The sequence below is a fragment of the Zeus faber genome, assembly GCF_960531495.2.
Source record: "Zeus faber genome assembly, chromosome: 3".
Taxonomy (NCBI): Eukaryota; Metazoa; Chordata; class Actinopteri; order Zeiformes; family Zeidae; genus Zeus; species Zeus faber.
The window spans coordinates 35175287-35198829 of record NC_137190.1 but is presented as its reverse complement, the minus strand read 5'-3'; the positions used below and the strand labels follow the sequence as shown (position 1 = coordinate 35198829).

Genomic DNA, 23543 nt, shown 5'->3' with positions numbered 1-23543 from the left:
GTGTGTGTGTGTGTGTGTGTGTGTGTGTGTGTGTGTGTGTGTGTGTATATATATATATATATATATATATAAAAAAAATACACACACACACACACACACATAGTACCATGCAAAAGCTTTAGTACCGTGCAAAAGTTTTAGGTACTTGTGAAAGGCTCTAAACTGAGGATGCTTTCAAGAATAATGCATGGAATAGTTTTAATTTATCAATTAACAACATACAAAGTGTGGTAAAAATAAAAAACCTTTATCAAATCAATATTTGGTGTGACCACCCTTTGCCTTTAAAACAGCACCAATTCTCCTAGGTACACTTGTGCAGTTTTTTAAGGTAGGTAGGTTGTTCCAAGCATCTTGGGGAACTTGCCACAGTTCTTCTGCGGATGTAGGCTCAGGTCTCAATTTCTTCTGTCTCTTTATGTAATCCCAGACTGACTCGATGATGTTGAGATCAGGGGTCTCTGGGGGCCGAACCGTCTCTTGCAGGACTCTGATGGTATAAAATAAATCTATGACAACTGTGACAAAATCGAAAGTGCCCAAAACTTTTGCACAGTACTGTGTGTGTGTGTGTGTGTGTGTGTGTATATAAAAAAAATATATATATATATATATATATATATATATATATATATATATATATATATATATATATATATATATATATATATATATATATATATATATATATAACAACTTTCAATTCTGCTCATGAAGTTGTTGACTTGGGAACCGGATCAAAAAAGGATGTGGTCTTCCAGATCAGTCTACCTGTCATCATCGTTAAAAAGGAAAGTCTTCAATGTTTGTGCCAAACGGCCGCAGGCGCCGAATGGGCGTCGCCAGCCAGGTTTTTCTGAGGCTTTGTAGAGTTGTTGCCGATAGGGTGGTGAACATTTTGTTGTGCCGGTGATTTAAAAAGAACTCTGCGGACGTGGATCGTTTTACCTTACCTCAGCGTGTTACAGTTCTTATCAGTGTTTCAATAAAGGATGACTTTATATCTGGTGGTTGTTTTCTTCTTTCAATCCTATACTTACCGCTTTTGCGTACGCATTACGTGCTTCAATCTTTTTCGCTTTCACAAATCTACTGACATCATTTTCCAATGTTAGAGACTAAGTGCTTTCATGTCAACAAAAAATTAAGGTAATCACTTTTTTTACAAAGAAATTAAAATATCAGTCGTGGTATCACAGTTATTTATTGAGGACACTGTCTGATTGATACCAGTACCCTATTTTAACAAAGTATCAGGCCGATATCCCTAATTTACATTTATATGGACAAACTTTTTTTGATCAGAGATATATGGATTTGCCAGGTCACCGGAGAAAAACGATTGCAGCAAAACAACAGATTTTGGCTTTATTCGTCAACAGATTAGGTGTAGTATGTTCACTATCGTCTTGGGTTACATCTGCATATGTTTGCATCGGTTTCCAGCAGGTGCTCTGCGTTCTTCCCATGTCAGCACATGCAGGTTAGGTTAGTTGTACATCCTAAATTAATCATACCCATTTGCCTTTTGTTGGCAGTAAGCTGGGATGGACACCTGTCCCCTGCATGCAGGCTGGGGCAGTTTAAGTTCAAGTTCAAAGCACCCTCAGTGTTGTTATATGTATTTCATATTCTTGAGTTAACCTTTCCTGGAGATTGAATGACATTGTTGTTTGTGTGTTGGCGTTGTTTGAGGGTTGGCCTGATGGGGGGCGCATTTGAGCTGGATCAAATGTAGCCAGAGAAAACCGGGCCACCAGCCCATTGACCGTTTATCATTGTTGCCGCCTCAAAGACTGGGAGGCGAAGACCTGGGCTTGTTTTCATACAATTCAATCTAGCTGAAATATAGTCACGGTGGCGATGCAAACAAATATAAGTTGTTGTCGTATAGAAAATAATACTAATATTATTATAAATACGTAATAAATGCATATTGTGTTATAATAAATTATTGTAAAATAATTATAATAACAGCTTTTATTTATTTCACCAGAAAAATCTTAGAGACAAGAAATCTGAGAATTTAAGGATAAATGTCCTGAATGGCAGCATTAAAATTGTTTTTGAAAAATATCATTGGCCAAAATGTAAACTAACCAACGACAGTGCCACAAATAGCTAAAGGCTATTATAAGATTTGAATCTTTCAAATCTTTGAAACTCCATTTTAGTAGTAGTGGTAATAAAATAACATTTGTTACTTAGAAGCATTATTTTGAAGTGATGAACATACAGCAAATGATTCAAAGCCAATAAATGGACTCGGTAGCTATGTCATCCTTAATACATGTATGGCGCACCTTGAGTGACACAATGCATTACATCTGTGTCGTCTCCACTTTTTGATAATAAAGTCATGTGGAGATTTGTTACATAGCCTTGCCCTTTGTCACACCGTTAAAGTCGCTATTGCCGCGTTATTGTCTGGTTATAAAAACTGGGTCATTTATGAATTTTAGGCTAAATACTATTCAATCAATGAAAGGAAAGCATTTTTTTGTGTGTGGAATTGGCAAATTAGGTCCCATAATAATTGTGCATTATCTGGCCCTGGAAAAACACTGATCGGTATCCGATGTAGGTCTCTTATCATGTAATGTGAGTTTTTGGTGTTGTTTTTGTTCCTGCTTTGCAACACGTTTTGAATTTAGCAATAAGAAATTCCCTGTAACTTTAACATGAAAAGTATATTTGTGTAGTCTCAAGTATATTGTTCTATACTGAGAGAACAAAAGATGTAGATCATGTTTAACTAAATGTATCCTATATAATAAAAAAAATCTATATAAAAGTATATTTAAAAAGTATATAAAGTACACATCAATATATGTCGATTTAAGAGCTCAACAATGACCGCCCACCTTTTAAACAGTTCCGTTTCCGGAGGGTAATTGCCCATTCATTCCCTCATTGCGTTTCAGAAAATCCTTATATAAAGAGTTTTAAGCCTAGAACCAAGCCAACAAACAACGAGATGAATCGGGAACATATGAAATTTAATTTGGAGCAACAAAAAAAAAAAAGTGGAAAATGGAAAAAAGGCAAAGGTAGAAGACTGTATACATAATTATTTTAAGAGCGAAGGATCTACTCATCCCATAAACCATTGCGAGTGATACCTTTCCAGCGAGTTCCAACCTGACGATAGTTTAGCGTGCTTCTTCTTGAATTTAACCTTTGTCATTATATTAGTGTTTATATTTTTAATAATAGTGTTGAAATGATGGTTGCTCTGTGGTAAATGTAACGTAAACGGTCGTAGACGTATGGTATAGTAGCAGTAACTCACTAGCCGACAGTGACGTAAAATTGTCGTAAAACGACCTAAAACGTCACCGTGGGTGCGGTAAACATTTCCACGGTATCAGCGAGCTTCACCAATCAGATACGTCGTTGTCACACTTTAGGATTGTGGGTAGTGTAGTACTTTTCCGTGACCTCGCGAATAAAACATGTTTTTCTTAAAACAAAGTTGATATCACACGGATGTGGAGCATATAACATCGTTTCACAAACTCATAGCTCATTGTAAGTCTACCTTGGATGTTTACGACATTATGGATAATAATCCAGACTGTGCAGGACATGATTCTACTACCTCAGGAACACCAGCTCACTCTTTCCGATGCAGAGAAGCTCGTCCATGCTTTTGTCTCCTCAGGGCCGGACTACTCGGGAGCAGCTGAAAGAAAAAGAAGAGTTACGATCCTAGAATTAGAATATGAATGGGATTTTTCACTTGCTGTTGCGCTCTATATGTGTGCAATTATGACCATGTGTCAAAGGAGAAAAAGTAAACCTTTGCATACACTCTATTCTATTCAGCGCAATCATCGAAATATTTTGACTTGACTTTTAACGTGAAAAGTAATCGCGCTTCCGTGGCAACTCCGGAAATAACACCGGGCCATCGCGGCTGAGGGGGTGATGAAAGGTTCGACTCATTCTTTTAGATTCGGTTCTTGGCGAGTAACTCGGTAAAAAGAGTTGATACATTTTCCAACTCTTCGTCTATTCTCGAAAATGTCGGACCTTAATTCTCTCAAGATCACTGCGTTTGTCGGCGAAGACAGCGAGAGAATGACAAAAAAAATGACTTCTGTCAAAAATATTTATTTTGTTGAAATGCAAAATGTACCTCAGTCATATTCAGTATCCATCGCCCATGTATTTTCCCCCGCGTCTATTAAGTTCGGGGTAATTATTTTCAGTTAGCGAGTCGGGGATTCTCTTACTCGCCCAGTCTCAAACTATTGAATGCCTACGTGTCTGTCTGGCCGCAGTTACCCTGTCGCGGACGAACTACTCTTTCACCGGAGTAATGTAACAAAGTAGTTCGCTACGAACGAATCAACGCTAGTCTCGCGTCACTACAGCTAACCTCACCGCCTGGGAACAGGTTGGATCTTTGCATCAGGACCGGTGTGGTATCAGGAACATTTCGCGGGGGGGGGGGGGGTATTCGACATGAGTCTGTTCTTTTCAAAAGTAAGAAAAGTAAGGAGACAAATACAATTGTTCATCCCTTCTGATACACACATTGTCGTTCAATAACGTCAATTAGCTAACGTTAGACGGGCTAGCTAATTGAACTGGAACGTCGCTAGCTGGATCGGACGCCGCTTTGCCGCCTCCACGTAGCGGCGTACGTACTGATTTTCGAGACTACCCGGAAACACTACTGCGTTTTTTGTTGTTGCGTTCGCCTTCATTCGCGTCCACCTCTGTGGAGCGGTGCCAGATGAGCTAGGCCACGTCCCTGCGGGTGGATTTCACACTGACGTTGGATGAAGGCAGGGAGGATGACAAGTGTACGGAAGGAGCAAGGAGACGCAGCAGGCTGGGGTGTGGGGAGAGCAGCTTTCTAAATGCCGTGATGTCTATTGTTGGGGGAGCGCTCTAGGGTTGCGGTTTACAGCCTGGGGAACTTTTTTCCGTGAAATGGTTGGTTTCGGTACAAACCGACGAGGAGGCCGCCTGCCGTCCTTCCTCCTCCTCGCTCTGATGGTGATCGTGGCAGTACTCTCGTTCAACTACTGGACGGTGTCCGGCAGGCACGGCCGCCTGCTGGACGAGCTGGCCGAGGTCCAGGCACAGGTGAAGCGCACGGACGCGGCGCGGAGCCGCCTGGAGAAGCGTAACTCGGAGCTGATGGCGCAGGCGGACGCGCACAGGAAGCAGATGGACCAGAGGGATGGAGACTACGGCGTACTGGAGGGCAAGCTGCAGGCACGGGAGGCGCTGGTCAAGAGGTGCACGGACGATAAGGTACGGTTGAGGTGGTCATTTGTCATAAAAAAAAAAACAATATTCGATTTTTGTTTTGGAGCTTTGTTAACTTAGAAAAAGCCATTCAATGTACGCGTGTTATGTATGTGACACAGTATCCGCCGATTAACAGTGTTGGTGGCGGGGTCCGCCTTTCCCGGCGAGAAGGCAAAGTTCAAGGCATGCGCTAAGAGTGGAAGACAACTAGTTGTGCTCAGAAAACTGTGACTATCTATGATCACTTGCTAAAACAAAAGAACAGCACCCACTTATGGACATCATCCCCGCCACTTCAAGTGACCAAGACAAAAAAAACAAAACCCAAATGTGTCAGAAGAAGCCATCATTTCGAGAAAAGAAAATAACCGTCTTGGAGCTAAGGCTGCATTGCGTGGAAGTCAGTAATGGTAGTGTGGAGTTAACAAGAATGCGGATCTGACGTCACAGTGACATGTGACGGTGAACAAAATTCACATTTTCATTTGAAGCATGTCTACCTTAGATCTCAACTACTCTTTAGTTTTAGCTCCTTTGCAGGCGCTTTTAGAATGCACAAGCATGTCAAACAAACACCATTGTAACATATTTAACTCTGAAGTGGGGACTACCAACTCGGAATCGAGGATTTCCAAGTTCCAATGGAATGCAGGCAGTAGCTCAGGAGGTAGAGCAGGTCGTCTAGTAATCTGAAGGTTGCTGGTTTGATCTCAGGCTCCTCCTGATAGGTTTCTGTATTGTCTTTGAGCAAGACACTTAACCCCTATTTGCTCCCGATGGCTGCGTCCATTAGTGTAGTAAGCCTCTTCGGGTAAAAGTTTCTACTAAATGATGTAATGTAAAAAAAATGCAGCAAAAGACAAGGGGAAGCCGGAGATACTGAAGAAAAGTCATTTTCAGATGGAATTCTTGGACTTTGATTGTAATCCACCCAACAACGATGATCTTATACTGTAGATTTCCACTTTTTAAGACAATGTATAGCTGTGTGAGCCTCTTGCTACTTCCTGCTGATTCATCACTGATCTTGGTTATATAAACGGAGATAACCTCAGAAACCATCCTACAAAGCAGATATTCAAACAACTTAACCCTATGTAATTTTCTATTCGGACAAGGTAAAGGCTTTATTCTAAGTCCTGTCAGTATTCACATTTACGTTGTGCATATTCAGGTCTGCATTGAAGGTTTATGCCCAATTGCTCCACTTAATATGCTCAAACCATTCCAACACGCCTGATCCTGCCCTTCTGTTTTTTCTGCTGATCGGTTAAAAGGAATGAGAACTGTCAAAACCCAGAGTGACGTTAATGCTCTGGGTTGGAAGTACATTTTGATTTAAGGTTTTCCATTAGGGCGTGGATCATGCATAGAAAGTCCCAAGACATCTACTTGACTGACACAGTACTTAGTTGGGCTGTGGACACTGTAGATCAGAGCTACGGTAATGGCTTAGTTGGTGTCGGATAATATTAGCCTTCCTCCTGTAGTGTTGAGCTTGCACTGAAATGTTCCATAAGCATCCATATATCTCCAACCCTGTCTAGGCTGGGTTATTTTTTTTTTTATCTTCAATTGCATGAATTAAGATTTTTATTTTTTATTACATACAGGAAGACTATGCAAAGTAATAGGGGTACTCATCCCAACTATTGTCTGCCTCCTTTGGTCAGGTGGTTTATTAAGGATTGAGCGACTGATTTGATATGTATATGTACTTTGAAATATTTTTGCAATATTTTGCAATTTATGAGACCAACCTATGTTGTACGGTTTAGAGGCTGTGGCACTGACAGGCCAGTGGCTGAACTGGAGGTGGCAGAGTTGAGGATGTTGAGATTTTCATTGGGAGTGACAAGGATGGACAGGATTAAGAATGAGTAAATTAGAGGGACAGCTCAGGTTGGACAGTTTGGTGGAAAAGTGAGAGAGGCCAGATTGAGATGGTTTGGACACGTGTGTAGGGGAGATGAGAGTTACATTGGGAAAAGGGTGCTGAGGATGGTGCTACCAGGCAAGAGGAAAAGAGGAAGACCAAGGAGAAGGTTTATGGATGTGGTGAGGGAGGACATGCAGGCGGTTGGTGTAAGGGAGGAAGATGCGCAGAACAGAAGATATTGGAGGCAGATGATCTGCTGTGGTGACCACTACCGGAAGCAGCCGAGAGAAGAGGAAGAAGAAGAATGTTAATTTCTTAAAATGTTGCCAGAATTTTAAACGCTATGAAAAAAGGAGTATTTGGCTGCAATTGTCCTCAAACTGTGAAATGCAAACTTAATATTCAAATTTCACAGATTTATTGACAATATTTTGCATGTACAGCGTTGTTTGTTATGAGTAGATTGCTGAGCCCAGTAGATCATGGTAGAGTATTTTTATTTTATTTGAAGCCACAGTTTAGCCAAAGTCAAATGGGCCCCTTTTCCCATCTGCCCTCTGGCCCACATGGCCTCACCCAGTCCCCAAGCTGTTGCCTCCCCTTTGTCTATTGTCCAAAACACCTCTGATCTCTGGTGTTTTGAGAGCAGCTGTAGGGGGGTGTCTTTCAATGAGAATCCAATCTGTCCACTCATTTACATTCCATGGACATGCATACATGTATGTGCTTCTTCTGTTTGCTTTAGATATGAAGTTACACAACAGCTGAACCAATTAAACACAGATTGCTATTTAAGCAACTACACAGTAGCCTGCTTGAAAGGATAAAAGTAATTGTAATAGCGTCACATTAATACCACTATTGAGGGGAAAAAATACTCAAGTCACATAAAAGCAAACTTAAGTTACAAAAATTGATTAAAGGATGACAGGTAATTTCCTTTATACCCGGCCAAAATGTAGCTGTTCACTCACTACTGTGGAACTGACTGTCCTTTCAAACTTGTCGTGCATTATTGACTAAAAAACATTTTTTGCGAAGATGCACATTAGTATTGTAAAAGTGAAATATCAGCCTAATGTATGCAAAATGAATGGGCCTAATGCTAGCTACCATGGGCTACCTACCGTTCAAAGGGAAACTCGCTTGATTTACCCAAATGCATAGGTATAGCACCAGCTGACTGAGGGTTGTGAGATATTGGAAGGGTTAGACACTGTTTTCTAACAGGGATTTCCATTGATTTGCAGCAGTCTGATTAATATAGCAGCCTTACAACTCGAGCAGCAATTACTTCATGTTTGTGACAATTAGGGTGTTGGAATTGGTAATATTCATGTTCATCAACTCAAACCTGGTGTTGAGCCATTAAGGCTCCAGAGCTGAAGTTGAGCTCAAGAATTTTGATTTAAAAAATTAATAAATAAATGAATAGATAGATAGATGTGTTCTGTGGGGACCATGGAACCAATGTATTGCAGCTGTATCCAGCTGTATACATGTCAGTGGGCATTACTGTAGAGTAAACAGTCGTCGTCGTCCCCCCCCCCGGACAAATGTATGCTTAAGAGGAGGTGGCACATTGTTTGACCTTTCCCTTGAAGATGGTACTACATTAAATAGTCAAAAGGCGTCACTGCTTGTCATAGTGTATCCGGCAGCTAGTTCCTGAAGTTTAGGGCTGGTGTTGGATTGCAGCAGTACCACTCCCTTTTATTTTTTTATTTTATTTCTTATTTTTTTGTCAAGATGCTTTCCCTGTTCCCACAGCCAGGTATCCTGCTTACCATGGGCAGGGTGTCTGCAGGTCCTCTTTAAAAGCTTGTTAAATGTTCTCTTTTACAAATATTAGGCCTTAAAAGGTAAATGGTCTCAACTTTGAATTTATTTAATTTCACCATAAAAACAAATTGTCCGATTTATCCATATGTTTCCTTTTGTCAAGTAATTATTCTTCATCCGTCAACATCTCTAATTTTATAAAACCCCAAGCCTATCACTGAACCCAATACTTTCAACCCTTCATACCTGTTCCCTTCACTTACCAGTTCTGTGGGCAGAAAAAAAGTAACGGTTAGATTTATTGCAGCTCATAATAATAAAAATGCATTTTATTTATAAAGTGCTTTTCTCAGAACTCAAAGCACTGTGCAATCAAATGAAAACAGATCATCAAAATAACCCTAGTTGAGGTCAAAAACAAAACGTTAAAAACTACACAAGCCTGAAAAAGGAGCTTGGGTCCGCACAAGAGATATAAAATATAACCTTACAAAGAGAGGAAAGATAAATGACAAAGACGATGCAGTATATGGAATGGTGAGTGTAGGTGTGACCTGAAACAAGCCTTTTATTTTTTTAGGGAAGTGATGCAACGGGCCACCCGGATGTGTCTATCTAGTCACTTATCTTGCCGTCTGACCTGAAGGATATTGTTATGATAGTTCATATAATAATCAAATTCATAACCTACACCATTTCTACCCTACCCTGACATGTACAAAATATATAGTACTTTCCTGAAATAATTAATTGAATAAGAGATAATTTGTCCTAAAATTAGTCTTAAATTGCATTTTAAAAGGTCTTAAAAATGATTAAATTGAACTTTCTGATACCTGTAGACACTGATAGATGGTCACTTTTGGTGCTAGAAAACCGTTGTCTGGTAGACTATATCATTCCTGTTAGCCTTCCCCTCAAAGGAGTAGCACGGGCATTGAGATTTGGTACTGCCAGCGTGGGACTAGTAAAAGTTTTGTTTTTTGTCCTTATGGTGTTTGACATTGATGCCGTAAGCTCCAGACCCCAGTTACCTGGGCACTGTGGTCCAGCTTGTTAAGGGTCTGGCTCATTCCATTTTTGGTTTTATTGGACTTCTTAATTTATCCTGAGATCACAGAGCTGCTTGATTTGATCAAACTCTTGTCCAGAGGTTGGAACAAGATTGCGTGTGTCTGCTTTTAGTGCACAAACAATGGCTACAAGACATTGCGTCATCAAATTAAAACAACCAGGTCCTTTTTAAAGCTTGTCCCAGAGAATATAGCTTATAAATAGGCTGCTTTTTAATAGATGGGAAGTTTCTCCTCTGAGAACATGATGTACTAATCATTATATATTCTAATAATGAGCAATTCAAGGATGAATGAAATCTAACCATAAGGAATTATATCAAAAGGCATTTCTATGACGGTGTAAGATGCTCTTTTGATGAGGGGAAAAAGTTATACTGTATATAAAGTGCTATTTGCATATGTATAGTGCATTTTCCCTTCTATGATTTAGCATCAACCCATTTTTCAGATATAATCTTCTTAAAGTGGACCTATTATGCTCCTTTTCATCAAGTAATGGTATATTAAAAGTAATATAGGCCTGGTAATATACCATTCAGATTCAGCATTGTAGCCATTCTAACATGCCTATAAACATTTCTATTCCAGGACGCTCTGAACTGAGTCGCGCTTCCCTCCTGAGACCCCTAGTTCTGTGAGCCAATGGGGTTTGAGCTTAACTTCCGGCTTCTGTTGTATTAAGTCCTTAAACTTTCACTGACTTTACCTTATCAGTCCACCAAAATCTGTTTCTGAACAAATTTGAGGCGGGATAAGCAAACCAGTTGCTGAATGTTCACTCATATTAGATCTATAAGGCCTATTTTAATAGTTTCTTGAGAAGATGTTTCATTTTCCAAGACTATTAGATATGGGGAGGTTTAGAATATGGGCAAGGCCTTGGCTCAGGTGAAACAAACTTCAATGTAGTGTGACCAATATTCGGTATCTAATCAAACTCTTTCTATTTATTTTCTGGCAGAATTAAACACAACCTTCATCATTTTCTGTTTTCCGTTGTCCAGATGAAGCTGCAGGGTGATGCCACGGCCCAGATGGTGGAAATCCAGAGGCTGAAAGGTAAATGGATTTGTTGTTCTTTTTTTGTTGTTTTTTCTGACCATGCTGTTTCACTGCTGATACTGAATCCCAGTCCTAAACTTCAAGTCTTGACCGATAGAGAGATCCAATCCATTCCAGCCCCCAAGGGTTTTACAGCTATAATTGCAGCAGTAACGGAAAATTGTCTTGGCACTATCCCTAATTTGTGGTAGGAAATAATGGTTGTATAACTTAATAATGTTTTGCATGTGCACATCCCCAAAGCAGTCCCTCTGGCACTCCAGACTGTTTGAACTGTGTTAATAATTCAGTTGCATAATTGCAGCGTTCTGGAGGGACTGATTACTTTTCCTGAACAGACACTCACGTCAGGTTTAAAAATAAATAAATAAATAAATAAAAAAAATTATCAAAATAAAAAAAAAAACTCAGACTCTTGAGTAATTATGCCAAGAAATCTCCAGAGAAAAAGATGGATTGAGGATCATCCATCGACTATGACTATGCACTGGCATGGTACTGGTATGGTAATACATCCCCGCTAGCCCGAGCACCATCGCACTGTGATGCTAATTGCTTTTATGCATTAAGGGAGGTGTATTTAGCGATACTTTTCCATAAGTTTTCTTAAAAATCATAGTCGTATTGTCTTCTTTATTGTATTCTGTTGCCCCCCCACCTGCTTTCTTGAGCAGAGCAGCTTCAGGACTTGAAACAGGAATTCATGAAACAGGAGGAACATTTGAGGGAGGTTAAGAAGAACAGTACAACGCTGGAGGGGAGACTGGAGTATGAGAGGTAGTTACGAACACAACACCCCATTCATTTCACCAGCGGGTTTGTCACAAATGGATCCAGTTAATACACCGCCAGACGCACAAAACAGGCAGGTTGTTTGGGTAATTCAACGTGATCATAAGCAAAGAATAGCAGGACACGGCGAAACAGGATGTCGTGCAAATATTGCCTTAAGCTGTAGGTTGCCTTAAGTTGTAAGTAGGATGTTTTGAATAGTGTTTTGGTTTTTGTTTCATTTTTAGCTTTGGCTTGTGTGTGTGAAAATCACAGCGTATTGTTATGATTGCAGCTTACAGTGTGGCCGTCAAATTGCGCAACTAAAAGAGGAATATGAAGACGCCAAGAAAAGTCTGGAGAAGGAAACATTAAAGCTCAGACAGGTAGGTGATTACCAAGCATTGCAACTGTATCTACAAATATTTACATTGTTTTTACAAAGTTTTGCGATTCAAATCAAAAATCAATCTAAATTTGTGTTCGATTGTCGGACTTTGACGCAAGCGATTCTACTTGTATTTTTGTGTATAATGTTGTCATGGTCGCCATATTGGGGCGGTCAATAGCCGCCAGTAAACAAATACAGTGACCGCTGGTGGGTTGTCGACTGCAGCTCGTGTGTACCGGGCCGCGGGGTATTTGCCACTGGACCGTGAGAACGTGTGCGGGATATTTTCAGGAGCGATCTGCTCCTCAGCAGAGCAGCAGCAGGAAAAGGAGTAAATTAAATACATCTAGAGTTTTTATTTGCTTTGTTTGGCGAAAATACCGCTCTGATCAGAGCTGCAGAGCTGCAGTTAGTAATTTCCCTTTTACTACCAGTGTTCCCCTCTGGCAAAAAGCTCAGTTTTTCTGTACTTATTTGGGTGAGTAACTTAAAAGTAGTGTAATAAGTTCCTTATAGTTTATTATTCTAAAGTCTAGTTTTGCTAAAGCTCTTAACTGTTTAGGTTTGTTATTTAAATATTATCATATTTTTCTGAGTATTTCTAATTTTTAATATTGAAATAAAAGTTAGTTATTGAGAAAACAAGTGTTTTTCTTTACAAATATCTTGTTCCAGTGGCACTTGTCAAGGGGTGGGGAAAAATGAGGTAGAAAGTGAAAAGTCAGTTCTTGAAGTTGATGTGCTGGAAGCAGGATAATTGGGCAAGCATAAGGATCTGAGCAACTTTGACAAGAACCAAATTGTGATGGCTAGACAACTGGGTCAGAGGATCTCCAAACAACAGGTCTTGTGGGGTGTTCCCAGTAGGGATGCAGCGATACAAGGTATGTCAGAACCGTTGGGTACGCCCCCTACGGTTCAATACACACACGTCAACTGCGGTATTAGGGTATCGCGGCATGGTGTGTTGTAAGTGTCGCTTCCTTTTGAATCCACTGTTGGAGCTCCACCGGCCACGTAAGCCGTGTGGCATTTCTCTATTTTTGCACGAGAAGTGAATTTTTATTTATATATTTTTTCAACTGCGGGCGGTAACACAAGCCTCTTTCAGAGAAACACGACATGAAACTACATATAACTGGACACCTTGATTGATTGCACTGAGAAAATCAGTCGAAAAATAACCCCTTGGGATGGCCGTGTCACTAAGAGAGTCGTCTCCCCATTACTGCACTTGTTTCATTCCATATGAAGATGTAAAATAAAATAACACACTGTTCTGACCGTCGATCGGTCCCCCCTTTGCGTTGTTGGCACGCGCATCATTGGAACCGTTGGAGACGGAGATAAATTGGGCCTGAATCTCTCCCGCTCCGCACCCATATACGTATATATGTGACCCACCGTAGCAAAACCCGACTTGTCGCCCATTTCTAAAATAATCACGAGCCGCCAAATAATTTGATAAAACCTTTCTAGAAGGAAAATGAGATTTTTCCAGATTTATGTTCCTTTTTTTAATCTCAAACTTTTCAAAACAGAGTTTGATTTATAAATAGTAGCTAAATGTTAAACCGTCAAGTTAAATATTCCCGTTAGATTACATGGGGAAATGCAGTTCACTTACCAAGACACTATACAGTGCTGAACAATGCTGATCGATGGATTCCTTTAAAGCGACCGTCCAGGTGAAAATCGTTCCCCCATATTCCATGTGATGTGAAGTCACAATGTGAACCATTTTGATAGAGTTCAACCTTTAATTCTTAGGTGTTTTATACACACACACGGATAAATTGTTGTGTAGGGGGCGGGGCGTATACCAACGAAGAAGAAAAGCTGACATCAATTCCGTAAACAAGATGAGGAGCCTTCGTTTTCACTTGTCTGTGAAACTTTCCTCTCCGTGTTATGGATTATGAGAAGCGGGTGGCTGAAGCTCTAAATCATATCGCGGACCTTAATCTGACCAGTGCGATAGATCCTAGTCAGTGTAAGCAGCGCATACTGGTCTTCATTTTCCGCAATGATAGTCAGTTCTTCACAGCGATGCTGAGTCCGATATTGGCGTTATCCCCGACTTGAACATTTTAAATAACTGAAACTGAAACATTTTCAAGAACCACCGGAGGAGACCGTTGACACGCCGTTGTTGTTACAACGGAAGAAGTTGATGACGTGATGAAGTCCATTGAGGTTGGTGACGCAGATTATGAACAAGTAGCAATGGACAAGATTCTCAAGTTTACCTGCAAATGCAGCCAGGGGTGAAAATAAAATGAAAAGAGGCTGGCCCAAACAGGCTCTCAGAGTGTATCTCGGGTATGGGTTGGGGTTAGCCCACATAACTCCAAGAACTTCGAAGATATTTGGCATACGCACATTTTTATATTAAGTGGCACACTGAGATTGATATACAAAGACTAATATTATTGACGGACTGTACTTTTTTTTGATGTGTTGTCTGCACTTTTAAACTCCTAAATAATTCCACTATATGTATGTTCATAAACATGTATATTCTTACTATTAAATAAAATATATATTTTTTTTAAAACAAAGATGTCATGTGTTGATGATGCTGTTCAACATTCCCTCAAAACACAAGAACAATGCAGAGATTGCCCCATTCAGCAGGGTGTTAAGTGGCCACGTGGCAAGTAGCCATGTGGCTTTGTTGGTCCTCCATCCATTTGCGTTCTTGGAACTGGCTGAATGAAGCCAAGTGTTGGGGAGAACTTTGAGGGTGATTATCACATCAACACAGTTTTCCGAGCCCTTGTTAATAGTAAGTCATAGCTTTACAAACGATTTGCTTGATTCGTATAAGTGACACCTTGTTTTGAAGCTTTGATTCAAACGGCACCGGTGTTTACATCAGAATTTCCTGATTCTTTTCAGAGTGGTACTATGAGTTGGTTATATACTTTTATTTCACTAAGGAGAATTCTTCCTTTTTAAATGAACCCGCAAAGTAGATGAAATTCATTCTGCATTCAAGTTTGAGTAAAACTCTGTTACTGTAATACTTAACATACACAACCTCATCAAAACACATCAGGAATTCGAATTTGGTTAATTAAATTTTGGCAGTTTAACTGACTCGGTAAATGAAAACATAAATAAAACTCCCTGTGATATTTGAGACTTTATATTTTCAGAAATGATTAGTCATATCCTCCTCATTATTCATTTTTACTTTTTTCGTGGCAATAAGACTGTCAAGTTGGCTGCAATACCATGCCATTAACTTAATCAAATGACCTCTTAGCCCCAACATGCCTGCATTCAATCATGTTGTACTTTCTAAGAATGACTCTCCTCGCTCCTGCTGTTCTTTAGAGCGTTCTGGAGAGCAGAAAGGCTGGAGTTGGGGGCAGCCGAGCAGAGGGAGCAACTGGTGTTGAGATGGTGGGAGAACGCCACACTGTGGCCAGTAACCAGCACGGCAACCAAAACCTTAAAGGTACAGTAGCTCACCCTGAATGCCCTTCTTTTTTAAATCATAAATACTATAATTGATATGAATTATAGTTCATGAAAAATAATTGAAAGTGATACTAGGGACAAAAAGGATGAATGGATAGTTTGTTACACATACCCTTGTCCATTGTAAGTTCACATCACACACAGTTTTATTAAAATGAAAATGCATTTTGTTAAACGATTCATATACTGTAGATTTTCTCTCCATATGGTCTCAGCTGTGTTGGTCAAAATTTTGGTCAAAATCTGCATGACAAAAAAAATTGTATGTTTATTTCATCTTCCGATCTGCCGTCTTTATTGATGTGGTTTGGTACCGACTAGTGCTTTGTGCACTCATGACGTCCCTGATATTTCTGAAATCTCACGATCGGTCCTTCCAGATGACAAAAGGTGTAATGGGGTTGAGAGTTCACCATTTAAGTGCCCGATATCTAGGCTCGATGAATAATAAAAACTTGGATCTGTTGCCTTGTATTAGGGACCCAGCAATCGGACGGAACGGAATCTAAATCTCATTTCACATACATCTCCAAAAAAACTGTGAAGCCTTTTTGAAATGAAAACGTCATCATTTTATTGATGTTTTTTCTCTTGAAAGTCAGGCTTTAGTGGAACTCTCTCTTCCCTCTTATAGACGAGATTGGCAAGCCTGGCAGTGACGCAGGGATGCCAGGTATTGAGGACAGCGAGGTGGGAAAAATTGATGATGTGCAGTTTGGTACGTAGTGATTTTTATTTTTTCTACATCCCTGTCATCATAGCTATATACTTGTTTCACCATGAAAACAGTAATTTCTTTACCAATAAAAAGAGTAAATAAAAACTATTCGATTTTCTTTGGAGTCAAGAATCTGAATGACTTTATTTTGCCAGATGCCTTTAGGAATTTGTCATGGTGATTATTGGTGCATGTCTACAGACAATTGGCATTACCCCGCCCCCCAAATATAGAATAAAAAGTGTATATATAGTAGTAAATATAAAATACAATTTGCCAAATATAAATAAATAGCCGGTAAAAGCAAAACAAGAATAGTCAAATAAATAAATATACAGAATATACAATGTGATCCTATGCACAAGATAGGTTATTGGTATGGGTATACATTTTGATTATAAATAATTGTATTAAAAATAGAATTTTATTTACTAGGTTGTTTGTACAGTGTTGTTACACGTATATTATTGCACAAATATTTTTGTTTTATTTATTAATAAATTAAATAATAAAAAAAAATATTATTTATTAATTTTTTATATTGAACATAGTCATTAATACAAAAACAGTCTTGAATTTCAAGTGTATGTTGCATTTAAAAAGCTCTTATTCTTTCTAAACTTGACCATTTCTGCATGTGCCTTGATTCACAGGTGTTGTTGCCAACTGTGCATCTGCAGATTACGAAAAATTCTCATAAAATTATAACAAAATGCAATTGTTATTTTACATTCAATTTATATTGGAAAAGTGAAATTCCATCTAAAACTGTATTTTATAACAATAAAAAAAAAGTTTTTTAAACATTTATTCAGAAGTGAGACATTGAAACTCACCCTACAAAGTGTTATATTCTACCGATAGTAGAATTTGGTTAACTTCCACTCTTTTAAGATCAAAATCACAGTAAAGAAGACTTTACGGAGTCTTATTTCCCCAATTCATTCACAGGACTGAAAAAACCTGCCATCACGCAAAAACACGACAAGGCTCCCAACGGTGCTGTGGGCGCGGGCCCTGGTGAGGGCGTCGGAGACCGGGACCTATCTCTGGACCAGCCCCGGCTCCAGCAGGACGGGGTCAGACCGGCAGGGGAGGCTCGGGCGGCAGTAGCACCACCACCGGGTCTCCGCCCCAAACCGCCTCTCCCCCAGGCGGTGGTGGACAAACCAGTGCTGTTCGATCAGGACAATAAGGCAGGCATCCAGGCAGACGAGTTTGGAGAACAGCACAGACAGCTCCTAGGTGCGGTATTCACTTCATCATCCTATATTTAATTTAACTTTAATTTAATTTATTTAAATGTACTGTAGATAGGTACATGCAGCATTTTTAACTGAACTAGTTTGAATAGGGCATTCAAGATACTGCTATGTGTCAAAAGAAACCAGAAAACTGCAGAAAAGTTAACTTTTCCAACTGCGTATAGTATTTAATTGGATATAGTGTAACCATATTTCAGTATCAGACACAAACTTCTCTCTCCCACCCTTTTAGCATCACCTGTTCTTCCCTCTTTGGGGACAAGGCAGCAATTAGATCACCGGAATCAGGCTAAATAAATCCTATATTATACATTTGAATTGGCTTGAATAATATATTATACATTTGATTTATTTTATCGATGTGATTAATGACAAGGATAAAAAAGAAAAGGAACACATGGGGGTGTGGGTTATGAAATCTTTTCTACCCCTAAGGTGGGTGGGTCCTTAGGAAGGTAGAGGGGTAGCTCCCCTACCCATGAATTCCATCCCATTCATAACCACTGGTTTAACTGATTTGGTTGTTTCGATTTATTGACATTTACAAACATGGTTACTGGGATTGAGGAAACCATGCCAAACATTCAACACACATGAGTAGCAACATAAGGGCTGGGAATTTATCTATCTCTTGCGGTTGTATCTTAAATTAAACTACAATTTTGTATATCACAATCTCTAAATTTCATTATTGTATACCACTCGGACACTAATCTCTAAGATTATTTTTCTTTTATTTTTTTAATTCCCAGCTCCTGAGAACTTAAAAGCAGATGGTCCACAGATGAAGGCAGCTGTTCCTCCACCTGCAAACCCTGCCCAGGTGTCCAAACCTGTAGAGTCTCGCCACGTTAAGGACCAAATACCAGTGGAGGTGCCACGCCACCGCCAGAGTGAGTCATTCTGGAACTGGGAGCAGAGACTGGGCGGAACAGGGAGTAGCCAGCGGCGAGTTGGTCATTTGGTTGACATAAGAAATATGTACCGAGGCCTCCATCGTTTTCGTCATGATGATCAAGGCTTGTTTGCCGTAAAAACATTGTTCTCCTTACATGCTGCCTATGTCTGCATACATTTACTAAAAACATTAGAGGATGGGTTTATTTTTTATTTATATTTCTTTGGGATTGGGTGCTGCCAATGTGCCTATTAAAATGTTATTCTGCAGTAACTACTACTTGTGCACTACTGATGGACTGCAGTGTAATTATGGTAATCAAGTTATAATTGCCCCTCACCTTTACAGAGAGCTTCGCAAGCGAATGGGGCAAATGATTCAGCATTCTAAAAACCCAGCTGAATGTCTTTTTGAGAAGGCATAAAGTAGACGCTCATGTGTGTTTTATTTTATTTTTTTCTCCAGCTAATTGACTACGTGAATTAGTATTTTCATTATGATTAATATTGGATATCACGTGGAACGGCTTTTAGAAATGGCTGCAGTCCCGCTAAAATACCTGTGATTGTAAAGATGGCCCACTGCCTTGCTCTCAACACTGAAACTGTTCTCCCAAGACCAATATGTTTGCCCCATTGCACTGCAATGAAGCTTGTTGAATTGAAAAATAAGGCTTGTGTGGCTCTACTTCATCTTTCAGTGGTGTGTTGGTTTGCAAAAGGTTTCTGTCCTTTATCTTTCAGATTGAGCTAATTTGAATTGGGTACCACTGGTCAATATATATATGTATTTGTTTTCATTTTGAGTTTAACACGTTACCTCCACTCTTCTACCACACGGAAAACAGCATACGTCAAATTGATGTCTACCATAACAGATTTGGAAACAACTCCAACCGGCTGTAACAACACAATGGACATCCCTCCATCGTTGTCCACGGTAGCTTGAAGCCAGAAACTTTTAGGCTATTTTTTGGACTTGCTCCATGTAGAGTGTAATTTGATGGCTAGTTTTCAATCTGTAGGCGCATAACTGTTCCTAATTAGAGAGGGGCTCCAAGTTGACTACTACCTTTTTTTTAAATATTAAATGAACAAGCAAGGATATCTCTGAAGGGTTCCTTTCGGATGTCAAGACACGTTTGATTCCGGGTGCAAGTGTTGCTACAGAGGGCTCGGATGTGGAGGTTTGGACATTGGTGCACAGCGTTTTCTCACTCGACGTAATGCCGCTGCCTTGCTTCTGCTCTGCTACCCTACTCTCTCTCACACTCCCTCTTCTACAAGAACATTCCATTTTGCCCTCCATTCTGTCCCGACACATCTCCCGTCCCCAACCCATCCTACTTCCATCATCATTTGCTCCTTGGTCATGTTTGTGGGGGTGGTCTTTTTAAACCAAAGGCAAGTCTTAAATGATCTTATCACGTAGACCCCTCCCATCCATGTACCGTTTTACTCTGGCTGTTGACTCTAACCGACCCCCCGCCCACCCGCCAACACTAGAAACTATCTTGCATCTTATCTAATCTTAACTGTCATTCTCTATTCATCCCTGATTCAATCACTTCGCTCCTTCATCCTGTCATCTACAGGGCATCTTTTTTCTTTTAATAAAAAGGTCTAAAATCCAATCACCCCCCCGTCCCACTCCCCTCGCAACCTGGTCGAGCCAGTTCCACTATAGGTCCCCCCCCCCCCGCCAGCCTGATGAGGCCCCTCTCTGCCTCCCTTCCCCCGCAGGCCGGTTTTTTGATGAGAACGAGTCCCCCGTAGATCCGCAGCGCGGCTCAAAGCTGGCGGACTACAACGGGGACGACGGGAACGTGGGTGAGTACGAGGCCGACAAGCAGGCCGAGCTGGCTTACAATGAGGAAGAGGATGGCGACGGCGGGGAGGAAGACGTCCAAGGTGAGCCCCGTGGGAGGAGCAAGCGCCAGACTCGGCCATTCCAAATACGAGCACCATCCGTGCGCTCCTCTTGGTTTGCCCGGTCACTCACCCACCCCCTGCCCTCTCGTGCTTTTTCTTCGCCGCTGCAACCCCACCCCACCCGTTCACCCCAGCAGCTCACAGTTCCCTGAGGTTTACCTCACCGACACTAGGGTGGGGCAATTCATTATGCATCCGTCCTTTTTCCATTGGACCACGGTTACATTTTGCCGTTATCATATAACGATACACAATTTTTGCACTCTGAACTAAATAACGCTGAGAAGATATGACCCTTGATGGTCGCAATTTGGAGACCTATAATGTTGGCTTTATTTGGGGAATTCGACATTTGTATTCAGTCCGACAGTTTACTTAAAATCAGCAGTTTCCACTGATGCTCCCAAGATGCGGGATGTGTGGGAATTATCCAACTATCCAGATGGGACCTTCCAGAGATCTTAATGATGTATTAAACTGCCTTTTGCAGTTGCATTGGCTTTTGCATGCGTTTGTGTTTTTGTGATACTATTTTTGACAACCTTATAGCCCACAAAGTGATCTTTGCCACCCCTTTTTAAAGGTGGTTTCAGAGGGGATCCCAGGTTGAGGAATAACCCTATAATTCAATGTGATGAACCTTGTTTGGATTCATAGCCAGAGCCCCCTTGTGTTGGAAACCCCCCCCCCCCGCTCAACGTTTCCTAACGAAGGGACTTGAGGTTCTGTGAGCGTGACTGTCATTGTCTCCTGCCTGTTCTGTATTCCTGCCACCTGTCTCTGTGCCCTCCGAACCTCTGACCCCCATCTAGTCTGGTAGATAGCCTGTTGTGGTGTTCTCTGTGCTCTCCTTGCTCGCAAAGGAACATGCATGTCCGCAACTTTTTTTTTTTCTCTTTTCATCAAGCACTACGCTGCTATAAGATTATGAGTTGTATCATTTGTGTTGTGGTGCTTTGTGTGAACTCTTTATTTATCTTTTTTGTTTTCTGTTATAAAACCTTTGGAGCATAGTTCAACTGCTGCAAATAGACATTTTGCTGAATTGTAGCCATCCAGTACTTTGGTGGTGAATACTCAAATCTGTATCATATCGATACAAGTATCTACAGTACTGTAGGTATTCTGAACCAACTCCATTACACGTAGACTATATGTAACGGAGTTGGGTCTCGTTGCATAACGTTGGCCAAACAAGCAGGGATAGTTTCCAAGTCTGAAACTGACTCTGGCTCTCGTGAAATTCTTTCTGACATGATGGTTAAATTGACTTCGACATATTTAGAGGTTTTAAGTCACTGAATGCCAGATCTTTTGTTAAATTAATTTCTTTATTTTTTTAAGAATTGACCATTTATTTTGCAGTTGTAGAGCATTTTTGGAATGAAAAGATGTATGTCATGTAGTCACTGTTCTTTCATACTGTGCCCTTCATATGGTCATACATATTGGTTAAACGGTGGTTTTGATGTGCTGATGTATTGATGAGGTACATAGAATGTTATGTCTGGCTGTTTTTCAGCATGGAATCTTTATTGTTCTGCCTTCTGTCTTCTTTCTAGATGACGAGGATCGGGACATACAAGGTCGTGCCGGGGAATATGGGAAACGACATCAAGGCATTGACATCCTCTAAAAAAAACGGAAACAAAAGGAAAAAGGAACCTTTGCTGTTTTCTTTTTTTCATCTCACTTTCCAATGAGATACATTCTACCGGGGTGGCCACCTCTAACAACAGAGGGTCTTTCAGGCTTAAGTAGTCTGGACATAATTCTTAAGAATATGTCGGGCACACATCGGTTCCGGACCGTTCTGGGAAACTGGATGGTACAATGGATGGTAACACTCCAGAAGATAAGGAATGGTTCAGGATGGCAATGCCTTCACTGCTGATAGATTGGAGATTACTTTTGTTCTAAGTTATGACATTCATTGTCTGTACAGGTTTTTTTTGTTTTGTTTTTTTAATATAATTATTATGAAGGACTTGAATTGTTTTCGTCAATTTGATTGAAGAGGCGAGCAACAGACTTTTCACAATGAAGTTAGGGGGCCCTATCAGCTCACACCGGAAACATCGGGGTTATCCCGTAGGGTCTTTATTTTTATTTATTTTTTTCATTTTGCTTTGGTCAACAAAAAGACCTCCAGACTACCACTTTGGATTGTGGATTCCCTTTATGCATTTAATAACCACAGGAATACAAACGTGATGCCGAGGGCTTTGCTTATGGCCTATAAAACTTTTTTCTTTTTTCTCAAGACACCCAAAAAACAATGTTTTTTATATAGAATGCTATTGCATGTGTTTAGAAAGCTTTGTTAATAATCAAAAATTGAGCAAAGTACTGAAGCTTTAGCAATACTTGGCCAACATTAGTATCCTCTGTGATGTGCAAGGACTTAAGAAAGCACAGATGGATCTAATGGACAGATGCCTGCATTCATTAGATACCTTGTACATATGTAGTTGAACTGTTGCCATTTGTATTGTAGATATGTATTTCTTTATATAAAGGGAAATTGGTGAACATAATGGATTTTGTTTGTGTAGCCATTAAAATTATTTCTCATGGAAAGGCACATTGAATGTAATTTGATTTAATTAAAGGTGATGATTCATGTAATTTGTTGTGTGTGTGAACAAACTTGGGTGAGAACTTTATTTTTGTTTTTTTTATAAGACATAACCCCAAGGTGCCATGCACTGTGTGTTCTGACACCTTTCTGTCATAGCCAGCATAAACTTTTTCAGCAATTAGTGCTACAGTATCTCTTCTGTAGGATCTGACTACATGAGTTAGACTTTGCTCACCACACGCATCAATGAGCCCCTGGGTGCCCATAACCCTGTCACCTGTTGTTCTTCCTTGGACCACATTTGGTACTGACCACTGCATACTGGGAACATCCCACAAGAGATGCTCAGATCCTTATGCTTTCCCATTTTTCCTGCTTCCAAAACATAAACTTCAAGAACTGACCGTTCACTTGCTGCCTAACATATCCCAC

General features: G+C 40.3%; 1 protein-coding gene and 1 long non-coding RNA gene across 4 annotated transcripts; one reads left to right on the top strand and one right to left on the bottom strand.

Annotated features, from left to right (window-relative positions):
• Positions 1-203: 203 nt before the first annotated feature.
• On the bottom strand, positions 204-3907 carry LOC307227717. Of its 2 annotated transcripts, none has more exons than XR_013844064.1 (3): positions 3813-3907; positions 3602-3685; positions 204-490 (listed from the first exon to the last, which is right to left on the bottom strand). It is a non-coding gene; the product is annotated as an uncharacterized lncRNA (long non-coding RNA). The 2 variants fall into 2 exon arrangements; XR_013844065.1 differs by having other exon boundaries at positions 3621-3685.
• A 533-nt stretch (positions 3908-4440) lies between these two features.
• golm2 (golgi membrane protein 2) lies at positions 4441-23109 on the top strand. 2 transcript variants are annotated; one of them, XM_079997389.1, is made up of 10 exons: positions 4441-5271; positions 11010-11064; positions 11742-11844; positions 12134-12224; positions 15572-15695; positions 16353-16436; positions 17388-17681; positions 18454-18594; positions 20342-20509; positions 22093-23109. In XM_079997389.1, exons 1-10 carry the CDS (start codon positions 4945-4947, stop codon positions 22164-22166), a joined length of 1461 nt encoding a protein of 486 aa, XP_079853515.1. In that variant the 5' UTR covers positions 4441-4944; the 3' UTR covers positions 22167-23109. The 2 variants fall into 2 exon arrangements, with proteins under 2 accessions (XP_079853515.1, XP_079853516.1); XM_079997390.1 differs by lacking the exon at positions 20342-20509.
• Positions 23110-23543: the final 434 nt, after the last annotated feature.